Source organism: Physeter macrocephalus, chromosome 10 (assembly GCF_002837175.3).
Source record: "Physeter macrocephalus isolate SW-GA chromosome 10, ASM283717v5, whole genome shotgun sequence".
Lineage (NCBI taxonomy): Eukaryota > Metazoa > Chordata > Mammalia > Artiodactyla > Physeteridae > Physeter > Physeter macrocephalus.
Window position 1 is genome coordinate 47,284,768 of NC_041223.1, and position 12,771 is coordinate 47,297,538.

The 12,771-nt window shown below is 43.2% G+C and overlaps 1 protein-coding gene across 4 annotated transcripts in view; it reads left to right on the forward strand.

Annotated features, from left to right (window-relative positions):
• The first annotated feature begins 3,828 nt into the window (after positions 1-3,828).
• The window catches only part of HDAC2 (histone deacetylase 2), a 41,093-nt gene continuing 32,150 nt past the window's right edge, over positions 3,829-12,771 (forward strand). For 2 of the 4 annotated variants that reach the window (XM_028494531.2, XM_024115573.3), the window contains exon 1: positions 3,829-4,142. In XM_028494531.2, coding sequence (XP_028350332.1) covers positions 4,091-4,142 — 52 coding nt within the window. In that variant the 5' untranslated portion in view covers positions 3,829-4,090. The remainder of the gene's footprint in view (positions 4,143-12,771) is intronic. The other 2 variants (XM_028494532.2, XR_008618376.1) reach the window with 2 other exon arrangements.

Below are 12,771 nucleotides of genomic sequence, written 5' to 3' on the forward strand. Positions count from 1 at the left end.
ATCCCACATGCCGCAGAGCGGCTGGGCCCGTGAGCCATGGCCGCTGAGCCTGCACGTCCAGAGCCTGTGCTCCGCAACGGGAGAGGCCGCAGCAGAGGGAGGCCCGCATACCACACACACACAAAAAAAACAGCATGGTATTGGCACAAAAACAGACATGCATCCATGGAACAGAACAGAAATCCCAGAAATAAACTCACACATCTACAGTTAAGTAATCTTTGACAGAGGAGGCAAGAATATAAAATGGAGAAAAGACAGTCTCTTCAGCAAGTGGTGTTGGGAAAGCTCAAAAGCCACATATAAATCAAGGAAGTTAGAACACTCCCTCACACCATACACAAAAATAAACTCAAATGGCTTAAAGCCTTAAATATAAGATATGATACTATAAAACTCCTAGAAGAGAACACAGACAAAACATTCTCTGACACAAATTGTAGCAATGTTTTCTTAGGTTAGGCTCCCAAGGCAACAGAAATAAAAGCAAAAATAAACAAATGGGATCTAATTAAACATATATGCTTTTGCAGAGCAATGGAAACAAACCAAATGAAAAGACAACATAAGGACTGGGAGAAAATATTTGCAAACAATGCAACCAACAAGGGCTTAATTTCCAAAATATACAAACAGCTCATACAACTCAATAACAAAAAACTAAACAAAAATGGAACAAAAAACTAAACAACCCAGTCAGAAAATGGGCAGAAGACCTAAATAAACATTTCTCTAAAGACATACAGATGGGCAATAGGCACATGAAAAGATGCTCAACATCATTAATTATCAGAGAAATGCTAATCAAAACTACAATGAGGCATCACCTCACACTGGTCAGAATGGCCATCATTAAAAAGTTTTTTAAAGTTTTTTGTATTTATTACACAATGGAATACTACTCAGCCATAAGAAAGAATGAAATAATGCTATTTGCAGCAACATGGATGGACCTAGAGATTATCGTACTAAGTGAAGTAAACCAAAAGAGGACAAATACCATATAATATCACTTATATGTTGAATCTAAAATATGATACAAATGACTTATTTACAGAACAGAAACAGATTCACAGACATAAAAAACAAACTTATGGTTACTAAACGGGAAAGGGGATGGGGGAAGGATAATTTAGGAGTTTGGAATTAGCAGATACAAGCTACTATATATAAGATAAACAACAAGGTCCTACTGTATAGCACAGGGAACTATATTCAATATCCTGTAATAGGGCTTCCCTGGTGGCGCAGTGGTTGAGAGTCCGCCTGCCGATGCAGGGGACACGGGTTCGGGCCCCGGTCCGGGAAGATCCCACATGCCGCGGAGCAGCTGGGCCCGTGAGCCATGGCCGCTGAGCCTGCGCGTCCGGAGCCTGTGCCCCGCAACGGGAGAGGCCACAACAGTGAGAGGCCCGCGTACCAAAAAAAAAAAAAAGAAAAAAAAAATCCTGTAATAGCCATAATGGAAAAGAATATAAAAAGGTACAGGACTTCCCAGGTGGCGCAGTGGTTGAGTGTCCGCCTGCCGATGCAAGGGACGTGGGTTCGTGCCCCGGGCTGGGAAGATCCCACATGCCGCGGAGCGGCTGGGCCCGTGAGCCATGGCCGCTGAGCCTGCGCGTCCGGAGCCTGTGCTCCGCAACGGGAGAGGCCACAACAGTGAGAGGCCCGAGTACCGCAAAAAAAAGGTACACATATATACTTTAAAAAGTATACATATATATATAAAACTGAATCACTTTGCTGTACACCAGAAACTAACATAACATTGTAAATCAACTATATTTCAATTAAAAAAATAAATAAATAAAATTATTAATATAACAAGTTCCTCAACCAGTCAAAATATATAAATATATGTCCGGGCTCTTTTCACATGTTCAAGGCTAGGTGCTGTGGATGCCAACAATAATAATTATTACTAGTATTATATCAATAATCCTAATAATCCCTTATATTCACATAGTTCTTTATTGTTTAAAAACTATTCTGTATTAATTTTCTTATTTGAGGTACTCTATATTCACATGAGGAATTAATCTCCAAGTAATACTGCCCCATTTTACAGATAAGGCAATTCAGACAATTGAGTGACTTGCCCCAAGTCATAGGCATACACATATACTTATATGCAAGACAGACACAGTCGCTCCTCTCATGATGCTCTGTTCTAATGAGAAGTTCGGAGAAGTTGTAGGCAACTGCAACATGGTGAGTGTTGAGCTAGAGGGGTACAAGTCACATCCAGGCAGTGAGGGGCCAAAAAAACAGACTCCGGGGTGGGGAAGAAGTAGTCAGGGAAGTGTTCCAGAAGTAAACAGTCTCACTTCAGATTCCACTATGCTGGCTCTGAGAAGAACATTAGTTTCTACTAAATTAACTTATTCTGTTCTCAGAATGTACCAAGTTGATTTTGGACTTGATAGAGTAAAACTTTTAAAGTCAATACCATGCATTTTTACCTCTGAGTCAAAGTTTCTCACTCTGGTTCCTGTACCAGCTGCATCAGTTACCTGGGGTGCTTGCTAAAAATACAGAATTGGGTAGAGGGCGATGGAGGCTACCCTGGACTTTTTCTAAATTTCTTGGGGATGAGGTCCAGGAAAATTGCTGCTTTAAGTATGAACTACTTGGGGATTTTGAAGTCAAATAGCAAAATAAAGAGGATATTTTTGGTAGTGGCTCTGAATAATTCCTGCTTCAATAAGGCCTTTTTTTTTTTTTTTTAATGGGGGTGAAGGAGAGTGTGTGTTTTGGGAAAACTGTAAGTGGCAACTGGTATAGGGGAATAAGAGTTCTATGTAGCGGACTGTCAGCCTCCGCTTCCCCCCAGTCACCTGCAAGGTGGCTGGCTTACAGTAGGTAGGTGCTCGATGTTTGTTGACTTGTTGAACACAGGGACAAAGGTATTTATAACTTCCAAGAGTTTTGAAAGTCCTTTCTCTGAACTTCTGCACCAATCTTTCAGTGCCCAGCTATCAGAAGCAGTCATAATGGAGTAGCTAGGGTGTATGGATTTTGGAGAAAGACTGAAATCAAACTCCAGACCATCAACATTTGAGAGGATCAAGTTCCTTAATCTCCCCATTTATAAAGAAGAACTAGAAATAATACTTACATCCCAGCGTTGTTGGGAGTCTCAATTGAGTTAACAGGTTATCTCTTACAAATAGGTATCCATGAAATACATCATAAATGCAAACACTCAGAACCCTATCCAACACATAAATGCATTCCATAAATGCCCATTCAAACCCAGGTACTCCTTAATGGCTGCAGTAGGTCCCCTTAACAGGTCAGAACCTCCGAGCAATTATCAGCAGAAAATGAAAAAATAAATGAAATCCACGACGACCCACTATAGGGGTCGTGGGCTGCAGCTCGGCGGGTTCCATGCGGTCGAAGGGGTGGGAGACTGGTCTCTCCCCGCCCGGCTCGGAGCACGTGGTCCGCCCGGGCGGGAGCTTCGCCACAGTGGGGGAGGGGAGCGGCGTGGGACCTCGCGGAGGGGGTCTAGGCGGCCCCGGCTACGGTTGAGGAGGCGCCGACTGCGCAGGCTCAAGATAGGCGCAACCACTGTGCGAAGATCCGAAGGGGGGGAGCGTTCACCTGGCTCCACGCTCTCTTTACTTACGGAGCGAAAGCCTGACTCTTCTTAAAAATCGTTTTCCGACTGCATTTGTAGCCGCCCTGCGCAAGTTGTTCATCATTAGAAGGCCTCCTTCCCCAGAAATGAAGAAGCCTCTTTCTCTAGTCGTGCCCCCTCCTCCCCCGTGGAGTAACAGTGGACGCGCCCCACCTCCCCTCGGCCTCCGGAGGTAGTTTGGCTGCCCCCTCCCCCTCCCCAGTGTCGCGAGTTGGCGCCGCTGCCATCCCCCGGTTCGCGCTCTCGGCCAGTCGGCCGGGCGGTACCGAACCCTCCCGGCACTCCCCTCCTCTCCTCCCTCCGGCCCTCTGGCCTGCCTTTCCCCGCGGCACTGCCACCCCCCCACCTTCGCCCCAGCCCTCTTCTCTCCCCGCCGAGCCGCGGCGGCAGCAGCAGCAGCAGCAGTCAGAGGAGAAGCCGGAGGCGGCGGTGGCCGGGGAGCCCATGGCGTACAGTCAGGGAGGCGGCAAGAAGAAAGTCTGTTACTACTACGATGGTGAGAGGCAGGCCGGCCGGCGGGTGGGTGGGCGGGCAGGGCTGCGGCGCCGGGCCCGGAGCCGCATCTGGCTCTGCGGCAGCCGTCGCGAGTGTTCGCTGGTGCTGAGGGGTGAGGAGGAGGGACCGACGTTTGGCCGCATCTTAACCCATTCGCGACCCCACGCTGTCTGGCAGCCTCCGCGGGGAGCTAAGTGGACGCCCCACTTTTCCGTCCTGCCCCTCTCCCTCCCGCAGTGCGGTCCGCCGCCGGCCTACCCTGGCTTCGTGCTGGTGCGAAGGAGACGGCCCTACCTCGCGCCTCTCCCGTCCGCCGCTCGTGGGAGGGAGGTTTGGGGTCCCCTGCGCCTGCCGCCTGCACCCGGTTTCTCCCCCCGGGTCAAAATAGCTACCCGGGCCCAGACTCCACACAAAGCCCCACGGCCGCGAGAGCTCCGCCCCTCGAGCCCCCATCCCTCCTCTCCCCTCCTCCGCTCCCCTCTGTCCCCGGCTGGCCCGAGCGTCTTCTCCTTTCTCTGCCGCCGGCCTCTCTCCGCACCTCTCGACCCGGGTGGGTGCTGGAGAGTAGCCCCTGAGGGTGGGGGCCCACGTGCGTCTTGAGGCGCGCTCACACCCCTGTTTTGCGTGGGCTCCATGCCTCTCCTTTGTTTGTCGGGTTCTTTGAGCGCCACTTTCTCAGCATTCAAATGAAAAGGCTTCACTTCCTCAATAAAAATGAGGTTTTCGAGTTTGAGGTAGTCAGGCTTCACGGGAAATAAGACGGTGGTAGGGCATCGTAGAGCTGTTGCTGCTTGTGTTGTCGATCAGACTCGATGGGTCCTGGCTTGCCTCTGAGAGGTGGTTACCACCCACTTCTTTGTTGCTTTGTTCGATCAGGAAAAGGTGTGGGACAGATAGCATTGGCGCTGTTTATAGGCGATGGGAGTCCTGGTGCAGGAAAACTTTGAGGAGCAGTGCAGAAAGTGCTAAATAATCAGAAAAGCTTGAGCTCATGGAACAGTAAATTATAAAAGTCAGATAATTTCATCTTAGGGGTTCTTCTCATTTGCAATTTGAGCAGTAAGTCTTCTTGAATCCTGTTTCTTGTGCCAGTCAAAATACAATGAAAGGAGCAGTTACCTTTTTTACAGATTGCACAAAGACGTTAACTTGGTAAATAGTTTCTAGTAGGTTACTCTTCAGAGAAGAAATTCTAAAATTTAACGAAGAAGCTAGGTTCCGAGACCTGAAAGTCCATCTGATTTGTGAGAAGCGATACAAATTTTGGAAGCTGTTTACTACATTCAATGTATTATAAACCGTAAAATCTCAGAGCTGTGGAAAGATCTTACAGGACTAGGTCAGAATAAATCTGACTTTAATTTTAAAATGGCCATATCATATCTCTTCAGTTAGCAAAGATGAATCATTTTAATGCCTATTTATATAAAATAACCACTTGTGGAAAATTTGTGGAAAAATATTTGGAAAATTTGTGGAAAAATCTAAAATCTTACAGAAGAAACATAAATTGTTTGATATTTGGTAGCTAGTGCTAAATAGTCACAGCCATGTTTTTAAAATATATTTTGAGAGAACTGCATGTATGTGTGATACAATTTGATTTGAAATTATGCCAGCGTGGGGGGGTGGAGATGGGAGTACTTTTTTTGTTGTTGTTGTTGTTGTTGCGGTTCGCGGGCCTCTCACTGTTGTGGCCTCTCCCGTTGCGGAGCACAGGCTCCGGACGCGCAGGCTCAGCGGCCATGGCTCACGGGCCTAGCCGCCCCACGGCATGTGGGATCTTCCCGGACCGGGGCACGAACCCGTGTCCCCTGCATCGGCAGGCGGACTCTCAACCACTGCGCCACCAGGGAAGCCCCGGGAGTACATTTTAATTTTAACGTGAATTATTAACGTTTCTTAAAGTTAATTCTTTAAGAACTCACGCATATTTTGGGTCACTGGCCTGGTCTTGCCTTCCATGACCAAATTGGAAAGTAAATAACCATGTCATGTATGTAAGTTAATTTTTAAAACAACATTGTTTCTCTAAAGTTTAGAGATTTGTTGTTGTCAGGGCTTTGGGTAGAGAAGAAAGGTTTTAAAAGGTTGGGGTAACTGGTGCTAAGGCTCTTCCTGGAGCTGTTAGTTGCTGTTGACAGTGATAGGCTCTGATAAAGTAAGCTGCTTGAAACGTCTTGTCACCAGGCTTGAACCGTAGAACCAGGAGGTACACTTAAGTTGCAGTTTTATCAGCTATTTGTTCCTGGGCCTGTTTCTGATGAGCCTTTGTTGAGGGAATGGGAGCAAGTACTGGTCCCAAAGGTGGGATGCAGACTTGATAGGAAGAGTAACCTTTGATTGTGACTTAAGTACTTTATAGTGGACCATACAACTGCATTATCTGATGGCCAACAGCAGGTGTATAACAGTGTTTGGGTATCTCTGGTTAGGTTATCTGTCTTTTGTCTATGGCTCTTCCTTGACTAATTTTTAGAATGGAATTTGTAGTTGCTTACATTTGGAATATGCTTTGAGTTCTTTTCGTGGGCGTGGGGCTAATAAAATATTTTGCAGAGGTTATTAAATTGAAGGGGCATTATTATGCTAATTCTTTGTATGTGATAGTGTGTTAAGCTGTGCATAGTTAATTCCAAAGCTTACATTTTCATCACCAGAAAAACCCTATTTTGTCAGCTTATAAAGGTAGCAATAGTAGTTTTTTCTTTTTTTAATTGTGAGGAAAGAGGATGCAAGTAAAGCAGCTTGTGCACAGGGAACTGACTCTAAGATACACAACATGGATTGGATTGGGAGTGTGTGGTGTCAATAATAATAGGGCCTTAATCTATTAGACTAGAATAGCTGGTTTTAACTTGTTAGTAAAGGAAGTAGAAGGAAGAAAGATAAAGAGGAAAGGAGTGAAGTAGCAAATTCTGTAACCATAGGAATCCTACCTTTAGGCTTACTGGGACCATTAGGACTACTCTTGGTGACACAGAGAGAATGTCTAGCAAATGAAAGGGGCTTCTAAAGACATATGTTCTTTTCTCTGTACACATTACAGTCTTCAGTATCATACCCTTTAGATCACTGGAATGATGGTTTCAAGTGAACCTTCAGACACTGATGGATAAAGTATTCTTAAACCTTGAGGACAAGTAAGAGAAGTTTTTACTTCTCTTATTGCAGCTATTGACTCATGACTCATTTCCAAAAACATATATCTAAATCTTGATCTTCTAGTATATACTGCAAGATTGTCAGTAATCTGTAAACGATATAGTTAGATCCCTTCTGGCTTTAAAATAATGTGACTTCCGGGAATTCCCTGGCAATGTGGTGGTTAGGGCTCTGAGCTTCCACTGCAGGGGGCATGGGTTCTATCCCTGATCGGGGAACTGAGAACCCACACGCCACACAGAGCGGCCAAAAGAGAAAAAAATAAAAAGTAAAAAATAAAATGATGTGATTCTGTACTTAAATGTAATTAGCAAACCAAGCTTTGTTAGGCTCTGATTAAATACTCATTATTAATACTTTATCTAGAAATGTTAAGTGTACTTTCTTTTAAATTAAGCTGGAGGCCAATTACGTTTAGTGTCTTTTACTGTATATACGGTATAATAGGGTTGTATATATACGTAATTTATATGATTACATGAATTGCTCTGTGTTGTATTTTTCCCTTCTCTGATAGGATACCTCAAACTATTTGGAGACAAGTGGTTCAGAGAAAAGCACTCTACACTGTACAAAGAGTTACCAAGATCATGTCTCCCAATATACTCCTAGTTTTCTGTAGCACATTATAAGAATTCTGCTTGGCAAGCCAACCATTGACAGATTTCCTTAGACGTTTACTTATAACAGTGATGCCAAAGCCTTTTGCTAGGTAGTCTTTAATGTAATTGCATGGGTTCTTAGCTATAGTATAAGTCGTTATTATCCATAAAATAGGTAATTTTTCTTTGGAGGCAGATCAGGGTGCTGAATGAATTATAGCAGCAGTTCACAAATACCAGTGGTTTTAATTGTACATCATTAATTTAAACATAGTAGAACATAGACTGAGATTTTCATATACTTGGATTCTCTTCCCCCAGATTGTTTTTTACCATTTACTTCCTTCAAATTTCACCTTTTCAGAGAAGCTTTTCCCTATTACCTTAATCCCTGTTACTGCTTTTCTCCCTATCAATTATACCACCTAATTTTTGTCTCTCTTCCCAGTAGAATATAAACTTCATGAGGACAGAATCTGTTTTGCAGATGTCTATACTTTCACCAGCCTAAATATAAATAAATAAACATTTTTTACATTATTGATGAGTAAATGATTAACACCTTATATTTTTATAGCTGGAGCACTTTCATATAATATTCTCTCTAATTCTTACACCCACTCTAGTTACAGACAGGTAGGATGAGTGGTGTTTTATTTATTTTCCCCATGAAAATAGATTCGTATCTCTGTTTGACTCAGTCCACCACTTAATCCTTTTCTACATTGTCTAGTTTTAATGTCCAAGGAGAGATCAACATTTCGTACCTAAAAGATTTTTATTTTTTCCTTTGGTGACCCAAGAGTGGAACTATTGCCACTGCTACAAAAAAAAAAAAAGGCTTCTCTGCTACCAAAAAAAAATGTATTAGTAATTATGTCTTTCCATTAACAAAAATTTTAAATGCTTGTGTTGACAAATCCTTAAAGAAAACAGTTGGAATTGGGGAGGGAGGGTAGTTATCTCTTAGGGAATAATAACAGCATTGAAACATGGATGAGATAAGATTTAAAAGTTCAAGTGTAAGGGTGAAGTCAGCTTTGGGTTCAGAAATATCAAATGGGCTTAAAGTCCCTACTGTGTGCCAGGTAGAGAAAAGATTGAAGTCCTAAGAAGAAAATATAAGACCGTATTAGAAATAAATGCTGGAAAGGGTGTGGGAAAAAGGGAACCCTCCTACACTGTTGGCAGAGATGTAAATTGGTACAGCCTCTATGGAGAACAGTGTGGAGGTCCCTTAAAAAACAAAATAGAGCTACCATATGACCCAGCAATCCCACTCCTGGTCATATATCTGGAGAAAACTCTAATTCAAAAAGATACATGCACCCCAGGACTTCCCTGATGGTGCAGTGGTTAAGAATCTGCCTGCCAATGCAGGGGTTACAGGTTCGAGCCCTGGTCTGGGAAGATCCCATGTGCCACGGGCAACTAAGCCTGTGCGCCACAACTACTGAGCCTGCACTCTAGAGCCTGCGGACCACAACTCCTGAGCCCTCGCGCCACAACTACTGAAGCCCGCAAGCCTAGAGCCCATGCTCCGCAACAAGAGAAGCCACCTCATTGAGAAGCCCGTGCACCACAACAAAGAGTAGCTCCCGCTCACCGCAACTAGAGAAAGCCCGCGTGCAGCAACAAAGACCCAATGCAGCCAAAAGTAAATAAATAAATTGATTTTAAAAGAAAAAGGATACATGCACCCCAATGTTCATTGCAGCACTGTTTACAATAGCCAAGACATGGAAACAACCTAGATTTCCAGCAACAGAGGAATGGATAAAGTTGTGGTGCATATATACAGTGGACTATTACTCAACCATAAAAAAGAATGAAATAATGCCATTTGCAGCCACATGGATGGACTTAGAGATTATCATACTAAGTAAAGTAAGTCAGACAGAAAGGCAAATATCATATGATATCACTTATACGTGGAACCTAAAAAAATGATGCAAATGAACTTACAAAACAGAAACAAGACTCACAGACTTAGGAAACAAATTTATGGTTATTACCAAAGGGGAAAGGTGGGAGGGAGGGATAAATTAGGAATGTGGGATTAACATATACACACTACTATATATAAAATAGTTAATCTGTATAATACTGTATAGCACAGGGAACTCTACTCAGTACCTTGTAATAACCTATGTGAGAATCTGAAAAAGAATAGATACATGTATAACGAAATCACTTTGCTGTACATATGAAACTAACACAACGTTGTAAATCAACTATACTCCAATGTAAAATAACAATCTAAAATTTTTAAAAAAATGTCTTTAAGGAGAAAAAAAAAATAAGACTGTTAGATAGTAAGAGAGGGGACCTTTGTAGGGTAAATTGGACAAGGGAAGGCCTGAAGGCAGAGAATGGGCCAGCCTCCTTAAAAGAGTTTTCCTACATAAGACATTGCAAACTTCAAAGACTGGGTAGTTAGAAAGAACCTGGTGCACTTAGCAGAAAGGAAGCCAAGAAGAAGACATGGGGGAACTGTAGGGTGCCAGGCCAAGTGTAAAGGGCCAGACCACACAAGACTTTGTGGTAAGAGATTTGGACTTGAATATTCAGGAAGCAGAAAGCCATTGAAGGTTTCTTAAGTAGAGAGAACTCTGGAAAGTGGAGAAAGAATGGTAAAGAGTAATAGAATGTGAACACTGAAAGCAAGAATTGAGTATATATTGGTCTACGTACAAGATGATTGCAACTGATAGACATGGACATATTTAAGAGAGGTTTTGGGAGTAAAACCTATAGAACTTGTTGATGGATTGGAAATGGATTTGGGGCTTTGTGATGACTGAATAAAGGATGGCTCCTAAATTTCTGAATTGAGCAGTTAGGTGACTTACTCCTGAGAGAAGAGGATTTAGGGCAGTACTCTTGATTCACTGACTTACCCAAGCACCTGCCTTGCACACGGTAGGCTCTTGGTCTGTTCAGTGAATGAGTGAACTTGAGAAACCCCTGATATTTCAAGGTTGGTGGAGGAGTGGCTGTGGGGTGGTAGTAAAGTCCAGGAACGTGGTATTGTGGAAGCCAAGAGTGGATGTTTTAAGAAGTGGCCAGTGTGTTAAAGCCGCTAGTGGACTAACTAGTCTGTGGAAGACAAAAACAATACAGTAGCTCTCTGTTTTTTCCTGAATCATTTTTTAGTCAGCTTTTCTTCAGGGGTATATTTTATATTTCATAGTCCTGAAATCCAAAATTATCTGAAAGGTGAAAAAAAATTTTTGTAACTCATTTGGAATCAAAAGTTTAACCTGAATTAATGTTTATCATCTTTATTCCTCTTATTCTGAATATTTGTACATTTTTGCTGCAGAAATATTAATGTTTGATTACAGAATGCTGCCCAGTCTCCAGGTTATCACATAATATCTGGCAGATGTATCATTTTACATTTATAAAATCTGAAAAAGTCTGAAATGTATCTAGTCTCAAGGACTTTAGAGGACTTAAGATGAAAGAGATTGTAGACCTTAGTAGCCACTTCTCTTCTGATAGCTTCTTGAAGAGTGAGTGGTTTTGAAAATTTTGCAGATAACTAAATCTTTTTGGTAATTACTTCACATTGACAGTTTGTTGTATTCAAGGAACCACTTTGAGCTAATTTTCCTGGGTACTTATTTCATTGGTAAAGCATTTTAAAGTATTTTGATGAAAATCAGGGTAACATTTAAAATGCCCAAATTACATTACTGACCATTTAAATCAGATGAATGAAATCCATAGGTTTTTAAAACTAAGAAAAACCATTTTATCTTTATGAAAAAGTGGATGGCTGCAAAGCACCCATGTAGAGAATTTTGTGATAGGGGATTAAGCAGGAAAAAAGTTGGAGATGGCTCTTTTAGACCCTCCCTTACATTTTGGAAGAATTCTTCATAAGCCAAATAGCAGTTATCTGTAGCTTGGCTGCCCTTGTGGACATGTGTCATTTAAGTAGTGTGCATATTCTTCTTTTTTAAAAAAAAATAATTAATTTTTGTCTGCATTGGGTCTTTGTTGCTGCGTGCGGGCTTTCTCTAGTTGCAGAGGTGGGGGGCTACTCTTCCTTGCAGTGTGCATGCAGGCTTCCCATTGTGGTGGCTTCTCGTTAAAGAGCATAGGCTCTAGGTGCACGGGCTTCAGTAGTTGTGGCATGCAGGCTTGGTAGTTGGGGCACACAGGCTTAGTAGTTGTGGCGCATGGGCTTGGTTGTTCCGCGGCATGTGGGATCTTCCCGGACCAGGGATCGAACCTGTGTACCCGGCATTGGCGGGCGGATTCTTAACCACTGTGCCACCAGGGAAGCCCAACAAAGACCTTAAGTCTTTATTAAAATGTTTGTATTCTGTATTATGTCCTTTTATTGTCAGGCTTCCCCCTACCATTTCTTTCTAGGTTCTATAAGTGCTGTTGCTTTCCCAGTAGCTACTACTTGGCAGAGTTGCCTTGCCTGAGTTTGAATCTAGCTCCTCTATTGCTAGCTATGTGACTTCGACAGTATCACCTGACTTGTCTGCATCTCATCCATCTTCACTATTATAGAATAGGAAAGTAGTAATAATACCTACATCATAGGGTTGTTGAGAAGATTAACAGATAATACACATGAAGTGCTTAGAATAGTGCCTTCTAGTAAGCTGTCAATAAATGTTAATGCTAACATCTTTTTTTTTTTTTTTTTGCGCGGTACGCGGGCCTCTCACTGCCGTGGCCTCTCCTGCTGCGGAGCACAGGCTCTGGACCCGCAGGCCCAGCGGCCACGGTTCACGGGCCCAGCCGCCCCGCGGCATGCAGGATCCTCCCGGACAGGGGTACGAACCCGTGTGCCCTGCATCAGCAGGCGGACTCCCAACCACTGCGCCACCAGGGAAG